General features: G+C 24.6%; 2 protein-coding genes across 6 annotated transcripts; one reads left to right on the top strand and one right to left on the bottom strand.

Annotated features, from left to right (window-relative positions):
- Positions 1–2,849: 2,849 nt before the first annotated feature.
- LOC135927596 (polypyrimidine tract-binding protein 3-like) lies at positions 2,850–12,826 on the bottom strand. Of its 4 annotated transcripts, none has more exons than XM_065463687.1 (18): positions 12,797–12,826; positions 12,703–12,750; positions 12,607–12,661; positions 12,455–12,570; positions 12,225–12,377; positions 7,985–8,122; positions 7,888–7,939; positions 6,169–6,227; positions 5,888–6,125; positions 5,772–5,846; positions 5,576–5,721; positions 5,366–5,399; positions 5,177–5,269; positions 4,750–4,847; positions 4,579–4,697; positions 4,448–4,525; positions 3,121–3,184; positions 2,850–3,080 (listed from the first exon to the last, which is right to left on the bottom strand). In XM_065463687.1, exons 1-18 carry the CDS (start codon positions 12,803–12,805, stop codon positions 3,012–3,014), a joined length of 1,644 nt encoding a protein of 547 aa, XP_065319759.1. In that variant the 5' UTR covers positions 12,806–12,826; the 3' UTR covers positions 2,850–3,011. The 4 variants fall into 4 exon arrangements, with proteins under 4 accessions (XP_065319759.1, XP_065319758.1, XP_065319762.1 ...); XM_065463686.1 differs by having other exon boundaries at positions 12,419–12,570; XM_065463690.1 differs by having other exon boundaries at positions 3,016–3,080; positions 4,504–4,525; positions 12,419–12,570.
- A 320-nt stretch (positions 12,827–13,146) lies between these two features.
- Positions 13,147–17,967, top strand: LOC135926311 (protein BUD31 homolog). Of its 2 annotated transcripts, none has more exons than XM_065462137.1 (4): positions 13,147–13,291; positions 13,485–13,607; positions 13,651–13,817; positions 17,813–17,967. In XM_065462137.1, exons 1-4 carry the CDS (start codon positions 13,198–13,200, stop codon positions 17,861–17,863), a joined length of 435 nt encoding a protein of 144 aa, XP_065318209.1. In that variant the 5' UTR covers positions 13,147–13,197; the 3' UTR covers positions 17,864–17,967. The 2 variants fall into 2 exon arrangements, with proteins under 2 accessions (XP_065318209.1, XP_065318211.1); XM_065462139.1 differs by lacking the exon at positions 17,813–17,967 and adding an exon at positions 14,521–14,583.
- Positions 17,968–22,044: the final 4,077 nt, after the last annotated feature.

The following is a 22,044-nucleotide window of genomic DNA, read 5'->3' on the forward strand; positions in this document are numbered from 1 at the left end:
ATAAAAATGATATTCATTAGGAATAATCAACAAAAATCAGAGCTTGAAACTATCTTTGAAATAAAAAATATTCAAATATTTTTTTAATTGAAGATTTTTATGCTTAAACAAAATTTTTGATGAAATTTTTCCCAAAATTCTTATTCATTGAGTTTATTATTAAAAAATGAATTTAAAATCAAGGTCATAAAAAACAATTAATGATTGAAAAAATATAGTTGCATATATATATAAATTTTAAAACAACAACTGAGTAACAATTAAATTAAAAAAAAAACAATTAAAAGATTTGTTTACTTGCATTGCTTTATGGAACAATAACAAAAAATCTTTGTGATTTTTATTAATAAATAATATTTCATGATGAAATCAATTTTTTTAAAAATAGATAATGAACTTCTTTATTCAGATTATATCATTAAACTTAAATTTTTAGCATCAGAATGTTTTTTGTTGTATATCTAAAAGAAGAAAAACAATGGTGAGGCTAAATAGTTGAACCTTCATTTTTTGAACAACATAATATTTTCATACCAAATTTAAGTATTCTCTAATTAATCTAACGGGTATTTAAAAGAAAAAAAATTATTTAGTCAGCTTGAAATTTGAAAATAGTATCTCAGCTAATGAAAGTAGTAGTTTGGTCTGAGCTAATTTAATTAATATATACATATATATATAATAATAAGATCAGCTTTATTAAGATCATATAAAAAGAATTATTTATTTGATATTCCATTTTTAAACTATGACCCAATACATGTCATAGATTGTATCATCTTTCTTGTTAATCTATTTCTTTTCACAATTAACTAATATAGATTAAATATTTGATAATTTTATAAAGATAACATTATTTTTCTGTTGGTAACTAAGACTTGCCAAACTCATAGAAATAATTTTAAAAATTAAACTGTCAGTTCAGTCCAAATTAAAAATTAGGACCATTGATCTTCAAAAATTACAGCTTAAAATATAATAATTTCCTTTAATCTTTTATATATTTAATTGTAATCCAATAATTTTTCTTGCAATCACAGTTGATTAATAATGTCAAATTACCTTACTTTTTCTTAATTTTTAAATTACAAAATTAAAGAATTTTATCAATAAGTTTTTGAATAGTACAATATTAATTGTATAATTTAATTTGTGATCAATAATTACTTCTCAGGAATTTGGTTTTTATCAATAATTTTAATTGCATACCTTTTGCATCTAGTCTTTGAATAACTCATGTTAGATCAAACAAATTAGTTATAAATTTGTTAATTAACATTATCAAAAATATTTCTAAAATATTAAACAATTTGTGTTAACTAAATTTTGGAATCATAATATTATATTTAATCAATTAAAACAATATGGGATAAAAATGTGGTCGATATTTTTAAAAAAATTTCTTCATTGTACATTGTAAAATTCTAATTTTTTTAACTAATTTAGTCAAGGTAGGGCAAGGTATGACAAAAGTTTAAGATTTACTGAATAAAACAATAATATATAGGTAATAAGCATTAATTAATTTTTTTATATAAACCATCCTCAGTTATATTATTTCTTTTCAATATTTTATCTCATTGTGCATACAACTACATTGGCATACCCTAACTGGAAAGTAGGGCTTCCCTTTAGCTTTTGATTGAACAACATATTGGGTGAAAAATTAATATGACCTATTGATGTTTTTAACACTATTCGATTTATTTGAAATTGTTTAAACCTGATTTAATTTAACCTAGATTTTATGAGTTGTTTTAAAAGGAAATCTGAAATGTGATAAGCTAATGAATGTTTTATTGAGGTAATTTAAATTTATTTTAAAAAATAAATCCGGGCCCCCGATTTCATATATTTTAAGGAGCCCATATTTTTTATTTATCCTAAAGCCTGTTTTGAGACTTATCTGCTATCCCAATCTGAAATGTGGGATATGGTTTAAAAACTGATGTTTTGAGTTTTTCGGGTTTGTTTTTTTAGAGAGCTGCCTAATTATCATGTCTCAAATCATTTTATTTTTTGTTTTAATAAGGGTTTTCTTATTTTTGTAAGCTTTTTTAGTCCACGTTTATGTTACTTTTTTTAAAATGGCTTTGTCCAATGACGTATATATACCTAGACTGACGATTGATTCAATAAAATGCATTTTTAAGCGTCGTTAAAAGCAAATCAGCTGGACCCGCCATTTTGGTAACACATATAGTAATTATTCTCATGTTAAAAACTACTATTAAATTGATAACCTTCCTTATTATCTTGATGATCCGGTAATTCTTTAATAAAGTTTGCATCAGATAGAATAAATTAGGCTCTCTTTTAAAATTATAATGATTAGTGTAACCAAAATGGCGTCTCCAGCTGATTTGCATTTATGTACAATTTTAATGAATGAATCGTCAGTCTAAGTATTATATATGTCATTGGCTTTGTCTTATTTTTTGACCCTTACAACTCTGCTTTTTTAACATCTTCGTCACCTGGGCTGGACCTATTTTAACTAATAAGAGCAAAACTTAACTATTTTATCATTAGCTTTACTCATAATTATTTATTGTATAAATCTAGAAACATGCTCATGGGGTTAAATTTACACAAATTTGAATTGGCGGCATTGGCAAATTTATGTCCAGAGACTTCAGAAGAAGCGAAGAGCCATATACCCACACTTATAGAACGTTTTGAAGATGATGAATTGCAGCCAATTTTGGATGACATGAGATCAAAAATAAGCATTCAATATTAAATTATTAAATGTCGTTAATAATGATAATACTTTAAATGATTTATTATTTAATATCTATAAATCTAAAATTGTAAATAAATATGATAGAATTTTTTAAATTATAATGAAAAAATATGTCATTTTAAAATAAAGGTATATTTCAAATTTATAAATATTTTTGAAAAATATAGTTTGCATTAAAATTTCCTGAGGTAAAAATATAGTTTTGCATTGAAATTTCCTGAGGTAAAAATATAGTTTTGCATTGAGATTTCCTGAGGTAAAAATATTAAATATGCGATTTGGAGAACGAAATTCTCAAATTATGAGTATTGTTGATTGGATGATTGTGTAAAGCCTAAATATAAAATGAGTTTAATTTAATATTAAAATCAAACGATTAATGCCGATATAGCTTCTTCAATATCGTCTAATTGGATAAGGGCCATTCTTTTTTCGTTTCTAATTATTATTGGGAACAAATTATAAGATATTTTTAAATAAATGCCCATTAATTAATATTTATTTTCAGTTTTTAATTAACAGGTTTACTAATTTTATTCACCAATCCCACTACATGTAAAATCTAATGGGCTACTGAGCAGCAAATATGTTTGTTAGTTTACCAAACTATAGTTTATAAGGCTTACCAAACTTGTGGACTATGCAACAAAGATAAGAGTTATTGTTTATATTAGATAATGAGAAATTTAAATTTTATTAAAAACCAAACCCAATTCGGCAAAATTTAACATATACTTAGGGCTGTTGAGCAGCCTATAAGTTTCTGTTAGTCTTTACCGAACTCCGCAGTTCAATTGTGTTAGCGGTGCTTTGCTCTATGCAACAAAGATCAGGGTTAGCGTTTATATTAGATAAGGATAAATACTAATTTTATTAGCAAACCCACTCATTCGGTAAAATATAACATAAACTAAAAAAATAATTTTATTTGAAACTGAAAATATGAATTAAAAACTGAATTTCAATTATTCTACTATAATTAAATATAAATTATTGTTTATAATGTATAGCCTTTTTAGTCACATCTCAAACACATTGTGACCTTTTGAAATATCACGTCTTTTTCCAGTTTGAAAAAAATAATTTTTTTAAAGAAAGATTTTTGATCAAATTTTACTTAAATATGCGAAATATTTTTAAAAATTTTCATATATAAAAAATCTTTCAAGTTAAATCACAAATTTATTTCAGACTGAAAGTAATTTTCGCAAATGAAAGTATATTTTAATTATTATATTATATGAAGCGACTTATTAAATCTATTTAAATTGAACATTTATATTAAGTGTTCTCTTTATCAAGGTTTTAAGCTATTTTTGTAGATAAAATAATTCCGTTATTTTGCCTTACTCCTTATCGACAAGTTTTTTATTACAATCCCACTTTTATAAGTTTTGCCATTTTTGAAGAATAATTATAATTCCGTTATATAGATAACCCGTTTTAAATTTATGCATTAAATCTTAATATTCAGCAATAACTATTCATTGTGATATTTTATCAGCCACGAAGAATAGGAGGGAAATATAATCAATATTAATTTTCGACACGATTTTCTTTCCATTTAATTAAATATCTTCTAGTGCTATTTTTTTTAAAAAAAAGACACTTTGATATTACCAAAGGCACTCGTGTGTTTGAAAAATGCCACTTTGACTAAAAAGAAAGCGATAACACAGATAAATTAAGTAATTGAATTACACAAAATATTTGAATCCTTTCACATTAAATCCTGAATTGTCAAATAAATTTCTTACAAAATTTTCTTCCATATCTAATCTATTTTAAAAAAATATATAGGTAATTAATTATAAAAATTAGATTATAATTACGGTATGTTGGATAAATGTAATACTGAAGAAGGGGGCACAATATTATTGTAATTCTTAGAGCCTGGCTTCTTAAACCGGTGTAAAGGTGAATTTATATATTCTTTAGTCAAAGATCCATCCTATTGTTGGTGAATAAATTATTATTCACATTATAATCATATAATTGATTACTTCTTGGCTTTCCTTAGGCATTTTAATACTTTGGTATTTTGATATTGAAACACGAATATTTTTGCCATACATTCTTAGATTGTCAAGATTATTTATAGCTAATGAATGAATTTAAAAATATTATTATAAACAGTTACTTATTATATTTTCGAAAACTCCTAAATTATTAATAAAATGCCAATCACAGATTTTAAGATTATGATTGGACATAATTTTAATTTTATTATTATCAAATTTTTGAAGAAACTTTTTTAAAAAATAAATTATAAAAATGATTTTTCTGTGTCTTATTAAATTATAAAATTAATTTTTCTGATTAAAATTATAATTTTGCATGAATAAAAGAGTGTTAAATATGCGAAGAATTTACTCAGATATCTGACGTGATAATTAATTATAAACATCAATTTTTTTGTATTAATTATACCTAAATGGGCTTGTGAAGGATTACTCATCTGAATTAAAGCAGTGTCTCGTTTATTATATAATATCTTTATTTTGTAGACGTCTCCATACACACCTATATTTATAAGTTATTGTATATTCTGATAGGATTAATAAAAGCAGATTATATAAATACATTTTTTTAATTTTTAAAATAAAGAAAAATATTTACCAAACAGGATAAAGAGTGCATCTGCAGTCACTTTCTTTACGAATTACGATATGTAAGGTTGAAAATGAAATGAGTTAAAATAAAGTAAAAAAAGAAATTATTTTGGTAATTGTGTATAGTGTATGTAATAATGTTATTTGAAAAAGGTTAAATTTTAAATGTAAGCCTTTTTTTAAAAAAACATGATTGAATTTGATATGATTAGTTGACCTGATCGTTGAGATTACTAACAATTATAACACTGCCTATATGATCACTTTTAAAAACAATGGGAGATTGATTTAATGCATCGAGGTTGATAATCATAGGTTTATTAGAGTTAGGATTCAAAGGTTGCCCAAAAACATTTTGCAAAGCTATAAAAATGGAATATTCAATTTTAATAATGAAAATAATGTTAAAAAACCCAGATTTGATGGAATTAGGTGACCCATATTACCAGGAAAAGGTGAAATAATAGTATATGGTTGATTTAGCATATCTTGTGGAAAATTAAAATTGTTTTTTAAAGATCTAAGTTACTTGAATATTGCAACATGGGATTATCCATAGTGGCATGAAATCTCAAAGATTGCTCACCTTCCCCGTTCTTCGGATGCAAAAAGTTTTTGCTTGAATTAACGCCATTAGCCTGATCCTTCATGGGGTGCAAAGTGTAATCTCGCATTTTATCGTTATTATATTTGACTTCTAAATTGTTCAATTTAGAGAAATCGATTTTCGAAATAATACAACCATTTATATTTAAACCACATAAATTCTGATAAAATATATGTAAAACAACGATTATAAAATTTAAAAACCAATCTCGCCATTTGGGCCAAGGCCGAAGACATATATTGGACAAAGGCTTGAAATGAATCTATTGGGAAATAATAAATATATAGGTTTTAGTGGTTTAAAATCGATGTAAAAATATAATGATCACAGACCAGAGAATATAGAGACGAAATTTATTATTTCCAAAAGTTGAATAATGGGTCAAATTTAACAAATATCCTTAAATCCCAGTAATTAAACTCAATTTGGGCAAAGCTAAATAGATAAGTAATAGTTCTAGATCAGTGGCGTATCCAGGATTTTCCTACAGGTGCATTTGGGGGGGGGGGGGGACTGGCCCTCAAACCTTTTTTGGCGGGTCTTCGGCCGGGTCATATCTTTGAGCTATTCTTTAAAATTATTCATAATTCAATAATAATTATATTAATATTATTAGCTTTTACTAATTCGCGCTTATGAATATTTAAAGAAGAAATAAAGGTTATATATAACCCAATTTTTATTTTAAGTTAGGTATATTATAAATAAATTTTTTTTAAAAAATATAAAATTGAAATAAAGTTTAGTGTCAATTTTTTTTATAAAATTGGCTTAAAAACTTTTCAACTTAAATTCTCATATAATATAAGTAGAATAAAAAATTTTTTATTGAAAATACTAATGTAGTGTGTATAAAATATTGACTAGTAAATTTTTTAAAGAACAAGTTTTTATAACTTATTATCAAATACAATATTATCAAAAAATTTATTAAATGCTAGAATTATAATGTGATTTTTAATTTTCGTGGGAAATTTGCCAATTCATTAAGAATTTTGTTTGTCGTTGGAATCAAATCTCTGTGGATATTTAACAGAGCTAACTCATTTAGCCGAGATTCGGAAGTAGTATTTTGTAAATAAGTTTTCAACCTTCTCTATTGAAAAAGGTCCTTTCATTCGTATATGTTGTAATAGGCAAATATGTAAGAATATTAAATACCTTCAAAATATTTGGAAATTGAGCCAAGGTTTCCTTATACCGATTGAGCGCATCAATAGCATGCTCAGGTAAAATAATAAACGTAGTAAATATTTATACCACAATTCGAATTCACTGATTAAATTGATTTCAGTATCAATAATAGGAATAAAATTTTGCTAAATATTTAATTTTACCAATAATGGCATCAGAAAACGAAGAAGGGTCTTTAGGAAATAAAATTTGAAGATTACCAAAGACTTGTTTTTTATTTAAAAACCTACTTTAATTTGCGATAAAAAAGTATCTAAGAATGGGATGAAATTGGATATTTTATAATATTCTATAAGATTTAGTTTTGATTCAACGTCTATATAAATATTATGAAATATTCATCTACATTCATTCTTCCTGTTTACATTTTCCTCCAAATCAATAACTTGAACCAAATCGAAATTTGATATTTGTAAATTTCTACATAGTAGTGAGCTATAGGAAAATAATTTATTAATGCAACTAGCAGTAAGGATAAACTGCTTGATATTGAAAAATTTTGACGGGGCATGGGGGGGGGGGGGTAAAATTTTTATTAGCTTAAAATGATATTTAGGAAAACAGTCAAATTAGCGATGGGGGGTGAAATTTCCCCCTTCATTGGTTACGCGCCTGTTCTAGATCATATGGTATAAAACTATTTGTCTAGCGCTAAAGAATTATTAATATGCTTATCTTGTTTAATACATTGTAAGTTATACGACAATTTAAAGTTATATAAAATTTACAGTTTTTAGTAAATGTGATAATTTTTTGAACTTCTCCATATTTGCTAAATATCTATTATAGTTACATATAATATATTAAAAAATATATATTCGTTACCTGATGAATTATATTCAAATTTAAAATAGGAATATATCCATCAAATTTAATTCTAAGTATATTGGTCGGCGTTTCCTGGGTGGAATTTGCATCATATAAAGAATTAAGAGTATTTATTATGGATTCTGCTAAAGACGCCTAAAATATATGATTTTTTAAATAAATAAAAATATTTTTATTAAAAATATAGGTAATTTGATGCTTATTTTATATTTTAAAAAATTATAACGGCACATAAAATATAGGAAATTACATTAATTATACTATGTTAAGTTTAAACAATTTCAATCAGTATGTTCTTAAAACATAGAGCATATATTTTATATAGTGCAACTTGTTTTTTATGGAATCAAAAATTTAAAACAGAAAATAGAATTCAAAATCAAAATCAAATGAATTATACAATTTCTGGGACTTGTAATGAATAAAGGTGGAAAAATTTATTGTATTTTTTTATGGAAAAGTAGTCCCATAGTAAATAGATGCATCTAGTTAAACTTGATATAGATTATAGCACTACAAATGCCTGGCCAGTCATAAAAATAAACTAAATCAGGATAAGTTCAAATTTTCAAAATATTAAAAAATAATATGAAAACAATAAATTTCTCTGTGATCAGGGTTTAAAAAAATTTTCAAAAAAATGTATAATAATATGAAAAATATACTTAAAAAAATAATTATTTGAATAATCTTCTTCCTCAACGTAAGAGAATAGAAAACTTGCAAGCTTCTATCTCATTTTCTTTTTCAGTTAAGAGGGCTTATCTAAGAGCATGAATATTTACTTTCATCACTATATTCAACCCATCAATTTTTAAAATAGAGATGTAAAAGAGTGGCTAAAAGACCCTCTTTTAATTTCCATCTAAAATGTTAAATGACATGAGGATGTGGGCATTGTTAGTATTATAGTCTCTGCTAAAAATATCTTATGACGATAATAGCTTAATATAAAAACTTAGTGGAACTGAAATCTATATCGTTCTACTAGATCATTAATATCTTCAGTTATAATTTACTCATTTTAAAATAATATGGGAATGAAAGATTCATAATAACGTGGGTTACAATTTTAAATCACAAATAAACAAATTGAGGAGTTACATTTAAAGTTATTTATGATGAAAAATAGAGAAATTAATTTGCATTTGTCTGTAAGCATAATAAATGCCAAATACTTTTTATTTTAAATATAAGTATTCACATGACTGCCTAACCCTGTCTGTGATAAAGAAAAACAATTAGCTATTTAATTTATTTGACTTCATAAAATATATCTTTATATTAAAATTTTTAGACAATCCAAGCTCACAATTAAACATATTTAGCTTAAGAATAAATAAAAATTTCAGTCAAAGTACAGGTTTAAAAATTTAAAAAAACAAATTGGGCCAGGCAAGGGCTTGTAAAATTAAACTTGCAGAGCTCTGTTAATTGATTTATATTAAATATTTATAGGCATAGCCGCAGTGTACTCGGAAGTTCTCCATATTTTACTTGAGAGAACATCACTAGAAAGCATGGAATCCATGATTTTAGCCTCCTAGTAATAATAGTTCATGAGATATCAATGATTAAACTTAAAAGTGCTAAAAAATGACCCTTTTCGAAGAATAAAATTAAAATAAGTTAAAAAATAATGATGATAAAAATTACATGTCATTTTGTAATAAGGAATTTTATAAATAATAATAATATTGCGGTTTTTATTTACATTATAAATTTTAAATCTGAAATCTCCAGTTGTTTGGCTTAGCGATTTTTTTTTGAATTTATTAATCACTTACATTATATCTATTTGCAAAACAAAATTTAAACTTGGGATAGCCATGGGTTTATTAGTTATTGCAATTTTTAAAACAACTATAAATATATTTTTCAAGTCTAGATGACGCTCATATTTAAAATAGTGTTATTTTGTTAATGTTATATTTTTTTTTATTTTTTAAACATAATAATAAGATTTTCCAGCATTAATATCATGAAAAATATTATTTAAATCGCTGTTGATAGGCTTATTTATTATTATTATTACTATTGATAACTTATAAAAATTATTGTTATTAATAATAAATGATTAAATTTCCTAAAAAGATAGTTATTTCGATATCTCCTGCAGGAAAATATAATAATTAAATGTTGAAAGATAGAAGCCTGTTTTCATTCCCCTATCTGCTATTTTACAAATATATCGATATATATTTTAAGAAAATTATTTATAATGTATAAATATAAATCAAATCCTTTTAAGAATCCATTAATTATAAAATGAATCTGTCAAAAGTTATAAAAAGAATGACTTAATTTCCAAGTAATGAGGCGGAAAACACATATTTCTGATCAATCCCTTGAATGTGTATCACAAAAATATAACTTTTTATAGCGAATATGAAATAAATAATATCACCACAGCAACCACAGCAATATATACAATCAATATTATTTTAAACGAAATTAAAATATCTCCTAAGAAAAAAAAAACTAACTGAAAAAAATAATCCAAGAAAAAGATAGAGAAAATATTAAAAGCTATTTCAGATATAATAATTAACCATCTAGAATAGGTTAGTTGCCAAGAAAATTTTACCAAGACCTTATTCAGATCAAATAAATTATTACTTTACATTTATATAATTATGCTAAAGAGCCTATAAAAGGTATAAATTTTTCTTATGCTATCATACCAGAGTATGAGCCAGAAGAAATAAGGTTTATTAATAAATTTATCTCAATATTGGGATACAAAAAAATTCATGCAGTGCTTCCAGTTGGTTTTACTAAGCTCAATACTAAAACATATTATAATTCGAAGACGTTATTGTGGAGAATATAGTAAATCCATGTGAGGATCTGTTAATCGATGAAATTAGAGGATATGTGACCTGTATGTATGAAAACGATTGGTTGTAAGAATTTTTGCAAAATGAAGATGTAAATAGAGATTAAATTATAAATTTGTTCCATTCTAATGGACAAGTCTATTTTTGTGTTTATACAGTGACGACCTCCTTTTCATATCAAAAAGAACTATTTTACAATGAGCCCATTAAAGATGACTGAGCGTACTTATCATTTATTGCTAACGAAATTATCAAGGCATCAAAAAATTTCATTTGATGAAAAGCAGAAAATAAGTAAAATCTTTCGTGAATTTTAATTTTCCTATCATATTTCCAAAATAATTTTAAAAAAAATTACATGAAAAAGATGATTATATTTGCACCCAAATAAATTTATTTCACGATATTAACTTTGAAAATTGTATATAAGTTATAAAATGGGAAAAATTCCTAAAAAAATATTTCCAACAAAAATCTTAATTTTATATAGGAGCGCCATCATTTTTGAAATATCTATTCTTTTTTTTAAAACGTAATAATTAAAAAAACCATGGCTGGATTATATTTTTTAAATATATTGTTATAATATAATAATAAATTCAAAGAAATTCGGGAAGTGAAACACCTGGAACTTTAAGGCTCAATATTTATTATAACGTAAATAAAAACTGCAACAATACTATTTTATAAAACTTCAAAATGACATATAATTTTTATTTTTAGCATCATTATATTTTAACTTATCCCAAATCTTAAAAATTATTTTTTAAAAAAGGACATTTTTGGCACTTTTGACCATTGATATCTCAAAAAGAGAAACTAATAGTACTTGGAGGCAAACATTTTGGATTCAATGATTTTTAATGAGGTTTTCTCAGTAAGCAATATTTATCAAAATTAGAAAAGATGGGCCTTATCGATTTGATGGAATTATTTATATGTTACAACTTTGAGAAAATCAATGTAAACAACCTGGCCCAGTAATAAATGGATTTTTCAGCTATGATAATAAAAAAATATGCAAGTTGCCTAGCCCATAATATTTAGGAAGATCAAAGTTTTAAAAAAAACTATGTAATTCCAGACTGGCAAGGTCCAGCCTGTAAAAATTTTTTGCATAAGCTTCCCATTCCAAAAATAATATTTTAAACAAGTTGTCAGCTATAATTCTGTTTAGCCTGACCAAATGGATTTCTAATGCATATGATTATCTTCTATTAAAGTATTTAATATATTTGAAAGAGTGAAATAGATCTTATAATTAATTATTTTATATTTTACTTATTAATTTAAATACTCAAAAGATAAACTAATGAAACTTAAAAAACAATGGCAGTAATAAATTGAATAAAAAAGTTGAATTGATAAACAAAAACAATTTATGAAATAAATTTTACTGCAGCTGGAGGGACATGTGAAGTATCAAGATGTTTGTGAGTGGAATTTTGTGCATATATTTTATAACCCCTTAGAGAGGTTTCATTTGTAGAGTGTGAAAAAAAATCCAAAATTTTGGTAACAGCACCAGGATCAAAAAACTCAATAAATGCCTAAGATTGTATATTAAAATTAATAATAAATAAAAATAAACTTGATTTTTTGCTTTCAATAAAATCAATTTTTTTACTTTTCCAAATGGGAAAGCTAACTGAACTATTTCTTTTTCTGTAATATTTGGGCACAAATTTCTCAAGTGAATCACGTAATCTAAATTATCCACAATTGATGATGAATCTATTTCATCTTATACCAAATAATTTAATATGTAAAATTAAATACTTTCAGCTATATTAACTATGCAAACTTGAGATCTTTCTTGTTCAACACATAATATCTTAAAAATTATTATATAATCAATATAAAAACTGACTTAACCTTATTATTTTGATTATTTTCGTCAGGTTCTGACTCATCTAAATCACGCTAGATATAGCAATATACATAAATATTTGAATATTACATATCATACCTTTGACATTATTCGGTTAAATAAAACCACATTTAGTTATCCATCCAGAAAAAGCTTAGGCACTTATGGTTAGATTACTCTAATTAAAATTGAAAATAATGAATACTAAACATTCGTATATAATAAGATATTAAATTCGAATCAGATGTTTCATGTTTAGTATATAATATAGCCTATATATCACAATACATTTGTGAGGGTTTGATAACTAATAATTTTTAAATAAGACCAATAGTTTATATAGCATCTATAAAGGTAAAAAATCATTTCACGTATAAGCTTATAGTCTTTACTATGAACCTTTTAAAATTCGTTTATTTTATGTAGGTTATAATTATTAGTAATTAAGTTTTTTTTAAATTCATATCAAACAACTTTTTTATGTGGATTTAAAATCGCTTATGCCTAAAATTCGAAAATTAAAACAAGATCCTCCAGAAGGTTGGGAATTAATTGAACCAACATTGGATGAACTGGAAAGAAAAATGAGAGAAGGTTTTACTAATCTATTATGCACTTTTTATTTAAATCTTATTATTTAATTTATTGAAACGAGAGTTCAAAACGTTATATACACATTTTTAGAAGTAAATTATAATTAAACTAAATATGCCATATTTTTTTTAATTATTGTTAATCTTTTTCTCTCAAATACCTTTTATTTTTAATTGATTATGTTTAAAAATAGCTGAAACAGATTCTCATGAGGGCAAAAGAAGAGTTGAAGCTTTATGGCCAATTTTTAAAATTCATCACCAAAAATCTAGATATATATTTGATTTATATCATAAACGGAAAGCCATTTCTAAAAGTATGATTAGTCAATAATATTATAAATTAATATATAAAATTAGATTTATATGATTTTTGTATTGCGGAAGGTTTGGCAGATAAAAATATTATAGCCAAATGGAAAAAGCAAGGTTATGAAAACTTATGTTGCCTTAGGTGCATTCAAACAAGGGATACAAATTATGGAACAAATTGTATATGTCGAGTTCCTAAAAATAAACTTGAAGCGGTACTTTTTTTATTTATTTTCCTTTAAATTAATTATTCTTTTATTTTGCACATTAAAAATTATTTATATTTTTAATACATAAGTAAAATTAATTTACAAATAAAATCACATTCCCATTTTTTCTCAGATTGTTCGTACTTATTGTTCTATCCTTACATAACATTCCGTTAATCTTCTAATATCCATACTATTTTTTTCACAATTATCTACACCATGTTCTAGACTTACTTTACACCTTCTAAACATAGACATTGTCTCTAAACTTATTTTTCCATTCCACAATAAAACAAAATATCACCACATTTCCTTATAATTTTTTATCCTATTACTTAAGTTAAGACTGTACCTTACCTTTAACCTAAATATATTTTAAAAAATTTAAAACTTTTGTAACTATAAAATTATGATACATGTCCAAAATCTTCTATTAAGAATTTTAAAATTTCCTACCAAATTATTTTAATACTTCCCATTTTATATTATAATTTGGGAAAAATATTGCATATTTTTTTTGTAACAACATTATAAACTTAAAACTAAAATATATTAAATTTTTATAATTTCTCTTACTTTAAAAAATTAATAAACTTTCATAAATTTGAGAAAATGATTTAGATCCCTATTTTACTCTTACATTAGAAATAGCTTATTTTTCCATTTTCATCTAGGTTACGAAAGTTTATTAATGATGTTTTTGATTTAGGTCACAACCAGTGGTGTATTACCTAAAAACTTGATGGGGGTAGGCTAATTTATTATATATATTATCAAAAATTATGATGTATTATCATTACAAATAGGAATATATTTTATATTATATTTTAAATGTAAAAAATTTAATACAAATTATGTAAATATGAATTTGAAAAATTTTGATAAATCTTTAATTTCTTCATTTTCTTTGGGCTGTATTTTTTAAAATTTTTATTCCCCTGTGACGATTCATTCTATATTTTAATACATGGATCTGGAATCCATTCCGATATCAAAGGTCAATTAATATTTATAACATTAAATTTAACAAATTATTTACTCTTATACTTATCTACCATGATCAAAATCATAAGAGGATAAAGTATCCACACAGTAAAGGAATTAGAGGCTTAATTTTATTTATTGCCTTATAATTTAAATGTTGACAAATTGTTAATAGGTTTTTTAAAATTTAATCTCAAAACAATAGAAGTGTAATTCATAGAGTTTAACATTTTTAATTTTACCACTCCCCGATATATAAATGGTTGTTTATTTAGGTGTTTAACTACAAATATTTTAGGTTATGCCTTATATTTTAAAAAACAGGACTGGGCTACAATAAAATATGAAGTCAGGACAGTCAATCTTAGTGAAAACTGAAGCCAGGTTAGGCAAAAACTAAATCCTGAAAATTTTGTCAGTTATTATTAGATGTGATGGGCATTCCCAAAATTTGCTGGGTGTTATTGGGCATGAACGTTAATTTATTTCACTGAATCATGGAAATTTTAATTTTTAAAATTGTTTTTTTATAAATAAAATTTGCAATATAATATATATCTTCTAATTTAATTTAGAACTTTTTAAAAAAGAATAATTTTGAAAACAAATCACTTCTGTATTTTATAAGCAATATTTTCTTCCTAGTTGTATAAAATGTAAATATATTGAAAAATTTTAAATCTCTCAATTCTCGTTCAGCAATGGAGACTTGGTAATAAATAAATATTCAAAGAATGCTATAATCTGAGGGCAGATTCTCGCCCCACAATATATGAAGTTTATCTCTGGAACTAAAATTAGTAAAATTTTGTCAACCTTCTGAAGATGATACAAATTTATAACCCTAAAAATAGAACATTTCTTTTAACGGAAAGATTTATTATGCAGCCACTACATAAGGTAAGCTTAATTCTAGAACTGAATATCAAAAATCTTGACTTTTTAATAGACAAAGAAAAGAAAAATATATATTAAATAGTCTGTAAACATTTCTAAAAAAATCGATTCATTGACAAAAATCGAACATGTTCACTTTCAAAAAAAGGAACGTGTTCTGTTCAAAATTTTATGATAAATTTTTTATTTAAAATGTTTTATATTTTTTAACACAATTATTAGCCATGTTAAATAATATAGTTTTATTTTGATAATATAATTATAAATACAATATAATATAGTGAATAAAAAGATATTTTTATTTATAAAAAAAAAATTTCCTTATTTATTTTTAATAATGGTTTTTCAAAATTTTCATCTGATAGCCAGGAACGCTTGGCAGTTAATATGGCATTAGCTATAGTAAAAACGCGCTCTACAGGGGCGATGTACTTAAACAACTCTTCTAACGCGGGGAATTCATTAAAAACATTTATTGTTTTCCCCTTTGTTTCAAAAAGTTGAGTTAAGTTATCCTCCTTCAATCCATCTACTTCCTCGTCAAAAAAAGGATAGCTTGAAATTAACAGTTCTTGCATTATCATTTCTAGGGTTTTCAATGCATTTTTTAAATAACACTATTAGTTTATTTTTTATAGGTTAGTTCTGTGGTAGTTTTATCCATGGCCATTGAATCTTGAATTAATGATATTATTTTTCTACGTTCTTGTTCTGTGGTTTATCCATGGCCATTGAAGCTTGAATACTAGATATATAATTGCAGAAAGATCATATTCTTCATATATATATAATATATATGTTCAATCTTTAAAAAAATAAAATATGTAATTAAGTTGATAGTGATAGGTTTAATACCTTTTATTAATCCCATTTTATACTGTGTCTATCAATGGTTGACCATATTTTATGCTGCTATTTTTTTTTAATTTTAAATTAACTATCTTTATTGTTGTAGTCAAATAGCCCAAATGCATTTTTTCTTCAAATTTAATTATACTTAGTTATATTATATAAAAGAATAATAAATATTACAATCAAATTTCGTTTTAAGCTGGTACTTGAAGATTTTGAAATGATATTATACTTTTTGGGCACATTTTACATTTGATAAGTATTGAATTAGTTCCTTCAATAGAGGATGTTAATGTAAAATATTTATCATATTTGGGCCATGGTAATGTTAATTTATCTGATTTTGAATTTTCATATTCAGATGATGATGAATAATAATATCCATGCTTATGTTAATCTATTAAATTAAAATATAAACAATAATATTCAAATTAATAAACTAATAATTGTTCAAAAATTGAAATGTGAAAAAGGAAAAACAGCTGATTAAAAATATATGACTTTTTTCTTTAAAAATTTGGATCAATATTAAATTTTTAAATAAATAAAAATCAATCTTTAGAAAATATTATTCCCAAAGTACAGATTAAAAAATCTACCTTTTCCCGGAAATAAAAACCCTAATTTTTAAAAAAAAAAATTTTTTTTTAAGAAATGGATTAAATGGCTATTTATTGATACCAAAGATAGGTCTATAATATATTTTTTAAATAATCTTTATTTTTATCGGTTTTCGAATTAATGACACCATTTTTTACCTTTTACCCTCCATATCTCCAGAAATAATTGAGTTAGAGATTAAAAATTAACATAGACTCCTCACAACATAAATATAATCATCACGCAAAGTTTCATTCGATTTGAAAGAGGTCCACGAAACCAGATCGATTTTACGTGGAATGACACGTATGCTAATTTTTATAAATAATGGTAACTGTTACCTTTTTTTAGGAAATAGGAGTACTGTTCTACTTGCAAAGTAGAGTTTAATATCTCTTGTGAATTCATATTGTATAGTATATTTTTTAGTTTTTGAGCAATTTACTTATATAACTTTTGACTTTTCTCCAAATTTTATAGGTCAAATTTACATGCAAACCCATTTCCATATTTAACGGGATTCACAATAATAGTTTACTAGTGTTTATGTGAATGTGTAAATTATTTTGTCAGCCACTTATTAAAATCATTTTTATATTTACCCTAATTTATAATTTTCGTATATTTATTATTACAAAACCTAACTATTTCTTTATTATTATTTTTAGGGGAAAATTGTTGAATGTATTCATTGTGGATGCAGAGGGTGTTCTGGCTAAATAATGATATTATTAATATATTTATAGTATTTAATCGATTCTAAAATGCCATTCATATGTAAATTATAATTTTTTTAATATAAATAAACCAATCAAAATATGTATATATGTTTCTCTTTATGTTATTGTGTAGTCAATTAGTAAATAATAATGTATATTTTAAATTAACATGATTATATTACTAAATATTATTTGATGTATATTTAGCATAATTGAGTAGTTTTTCCAATTCCGCAAATTTTTTCGGTAACCCTTTATAGCGAATATTCTACCTCGAATGTTTGCGCCATTATCGCGAAACAGTAAATAATTTGCGAATTCATTTATTTAAAGGAAAATAACATAATTAATGTCAATTTACACTCCAAAGTTCCTTAAATCTTAAATGCGAAATGTTTTAATGTTACTTATTGTCTATTAAATAAGCATGCAACTTTTATCTGAGGTGACAGAAAATAAATTACCCAATTTCTTTCTGATCCCTCACTCACAATTGTAAGCCCGGAGGGGACATTGGTTCAAGTTTTTATCCTAATAAATTTACTCCCCCCCTTCCCCCCCCCATCCAATTTAAAATTTAAAAATATGCATTATACCATTAAAGGTAAATTTTAACAAATATTCTGAAATGCTTATAAATTTTTCCAATCAAGATAAAAAATACTGAGAGCTTATAATTTTTGCTGATCTCAGTTTATTTTTAAAAATCAGAAGATTTTGCTAAGTAATTTTTTAGAGAATTTATTAAAGTAAAGTCATCATCGGTGAACCTTATTGCTAATAATGTCTATTTTCTTAAAATCAATAACACTAAGAAAATTACTTATTTCATAAATTTTGAGCGATTTATCTTTCAAGATGAATTCGTTTTCTGAGCAGTTCAGTTTTATATCTGAACATTAAGGAATAATCCGTACATTCAGCATTTTTTCTGAGCGATGACTATTCTCACATTTTAAAGATTTTTTTAGCAGCTTTAATTCTGAACGATTAAATAGGTTTTTAAAATTGCATGATTTGCCTCAGTTACATTTACATATCATTCATATATTAAATAATTTATAAAAAATAAACTAAAGAACTTTAACCTAGAACTCTCTTTTAAAATTTATAGTAACTAGTGTTGTTAAACGACTTAATATAGCCGATTTTTAAAAACGGCCAACTTTATATTTTAGCCAAAAAATATTACCTAAGCCTTTCAATTAAATTATCTTTGTGCCATCTGAGCAAAATCTTCAGCCTTGTGTAATATATTCTGGATAAAATATTGAGTTTGTCATTTCAAGAATCGGCTCAAAATGAGCCGTTTAACAATACTAGTACCCGGAATCGGTATTCATTTTTAGGATATACTTCTAACAAATATGCGAGTAATATATTTTTACATTATTTAAAACGTTGGGTGATTCATTTGAAGGTTTATTTATTGTTTAAATTTTTTGATAGCTTTAACAAAGTTTGAAACCTGGAACCCTAGGAATCTCAATAATTTCAAACAGGAAGTATGAATCCATTTTAAAAATCTTAGGAACTAGAACCTCTACAATAAAAATATTCAGAACCAACCTCTATTAGTATAGGTTCTGTTTTTTTTAAATTAAAATAGGTAAAAATTGATAAATAATGCAAAAAAATATGACAATTGTTGGAATCAAAATCTTAACTACAATATTTTTTTAACCAGACAAAAATAAATGTTTTAAACATATTATGTTAATTTCAATGATAATGAAGATGATATTTATGGTATATAATTTTAATAAATTTAAAATTCGAAAGGATCATTTCATACTAATTGATAAGTTTGGGTTAAGTAAAAAATAAAACATTCCACAAATTTGTAAAAAACATGAGTTTAACATAATAACCGCACAATCTTTTAAATGTTATTTTTATTTTTGAATTATATAGAAAAATGTATTGCTATCAAAGACCGATCTAAGAATACACTGATTTTATAAAAAAAAAAAATTTTTTTAAGTATTACAGGTCTCCGACGCTCAAAAAGGTTCTGGCAAACTTATGCAAAGGCTGGGTCGTAAATTTGAATTTTTGGTAAGCCTTGACTTTGGCAACATGTCTTTTTCCTTCATTAAAAATTATTATCGGCCACTATGACTTATCTCAAATTATTTTCAGGGTTGGGAAAAAATTTACCGGATGGGCTAAAAAAAACAATTAAAAATTTCCAAGGATATTATAGTGAATTTAAAATGAATGATTTATTAATCAAAACATTATTTTCTTTAAAGACTAAATAAATATTAAAGATACTGAAAAACATTAATAAGTATAATATAGTATATTTAAAAAAATTTATTTTAAGGATTGAATATTTAAAAAGGATATTGATATTGGAGCTAAACTCTTGTTGATTAAAATTATGTAAAAATTTTGATTTACTCCGATTGGAATCGGGGGAATATTTTGAATAAAATAACAATTTTTAATTGATCCAATTTTTCCCGTTTTCATTTCTTTCACAGTTTTAATCATAAGTTTTACCGAGTGGTCTTGACCAATATCCACGAGGATAAATTTAAAGGCTTTTATCTTATATGGGTAAGTATTCTGAAAAAAATAAATAAGTAATAACTTCAACAACTTTTAATATTTTACTTCGCAAAGCACTCTTATATCCACGCTATCCGGACTATTTAAATTTTTATCAAAATATGATATAGAAAAATGAGTTTTTTCTGACATTTCGGATATATTAATTTTAATGGCATCTTGAGGGTATAGAGATGCTACAGAGGTTATACTCGCCCTTATGTATATATCAATGTTGCCTAAATGTTCATTTTTAGGATCGAACTCAAAATATCCCGATAATTTTGTTATATCTTGAGATTGATATTCCTGAATCGATTGAATTTTACCCATACTCATCAAATTGATAGTATTACCTGTCATTTGATTTTGAGATTGAAGTTTCCAAATGGTAGGATCCCATTTATACGGGAAATTCAACAAATATAATAATTTTTTGTCTTGGAGCAAAGTCTCAATTTTAATTTCATTTAAAGTAATGATGGGGGGTTTAATTGTAGGCTTAGATACTTTGTCCATTTTTGTTTGACACAGTATGCTTCCTTTACGAATATCATCTGCCTTTGCTCCATAAATACTTTTAAATCTCCTAACTTTTTTAGACCCACCAGGTGACGATCTCTCCGTTAATTTTTCGGGAATATTCAATTTCGCAATTGTGCAGGAAAAGTTTTTGTTGGTTATATCTGTTTCGGCCATTTTATTTTAATAACTTAACTACAAATATAAATAAATAAAAGGATGACATTTACGACAATTTCGTAATTCTTTGTAATCAAGATAAGAAAATAAATAACGCAAGCATAAACTTTTAAATAGATTGATAACTTTGCATTAATAAAATAAATTGTTTAACATTTATAATGGCATCCACTGCGTCAATAGCAATGTTCACATAATTGCCGACACTTAGATTACCTTCAAAATTTATATTTTCTATCGATGTCTGCGTTTTGTTATCATCAGGATTATATTCTAGATTTTTACGTTGTGATCCTTTTTAAAGAAGTTATAATGCAATATGAATTAGATAAAATTAGATCATCTTTGGGCAATTATATTTCCATAACAATTGAGTTGTATAAAGGATGGTTTCATATGCACCACTAAATCAAAAATATATAGGTTTAGATAATTATTCATAGTTAATATAGCATAGATATTTTGAAGACATATTTTACTAGTCGGGTACATGGGCCGATTTTTTTATATACATCCGGGTCGGGCCGTAAAATCTTTTTAAAAAATTTATACATCATGAATTTTAATATTCGTCAATTAGATATGGTTATAATGATTATATAATTTACTTCCATTTTTATAAATATTAGTTTTATTTTTATAAATGCAATATTTAATATAGGGTAGGTCTATAAGTCAAAAGGCTGCATGATACGAAAGGCTAAAAAATAATATTGAAAATAAAAATAACAAAGAAAATTTATTGCTTTTTTTAGGAGAAAAATATTATAATAGCAAATTACATTATAATATATTAAAAAAATGGAAATTTTAAGATCTTTTCAATTTTTTTATTAATTCTTTGAAATAAATTGCTGTTTTAATTTTATTAATTTATATTTTTAATTAAATTATATTTGGTTATTTTAAAAAAATGGATTATA

This window comes from Gordionus sp. m RMFG-2023, chromosome 3 (assembly GCF_954871325.1).
Source record: "Gordionus sp. m RMFG-2023 chromosome 3, tfGorSpeb1-WG-v2, whole genome shotgun sequence".
Lineage (NCBI taxonomy): Eukaryota > Metazoa > Nematomorpha > Gordioida > Chordodea > Parachordodidae > Gordionus > Gordionus sp. m RMFG-2023.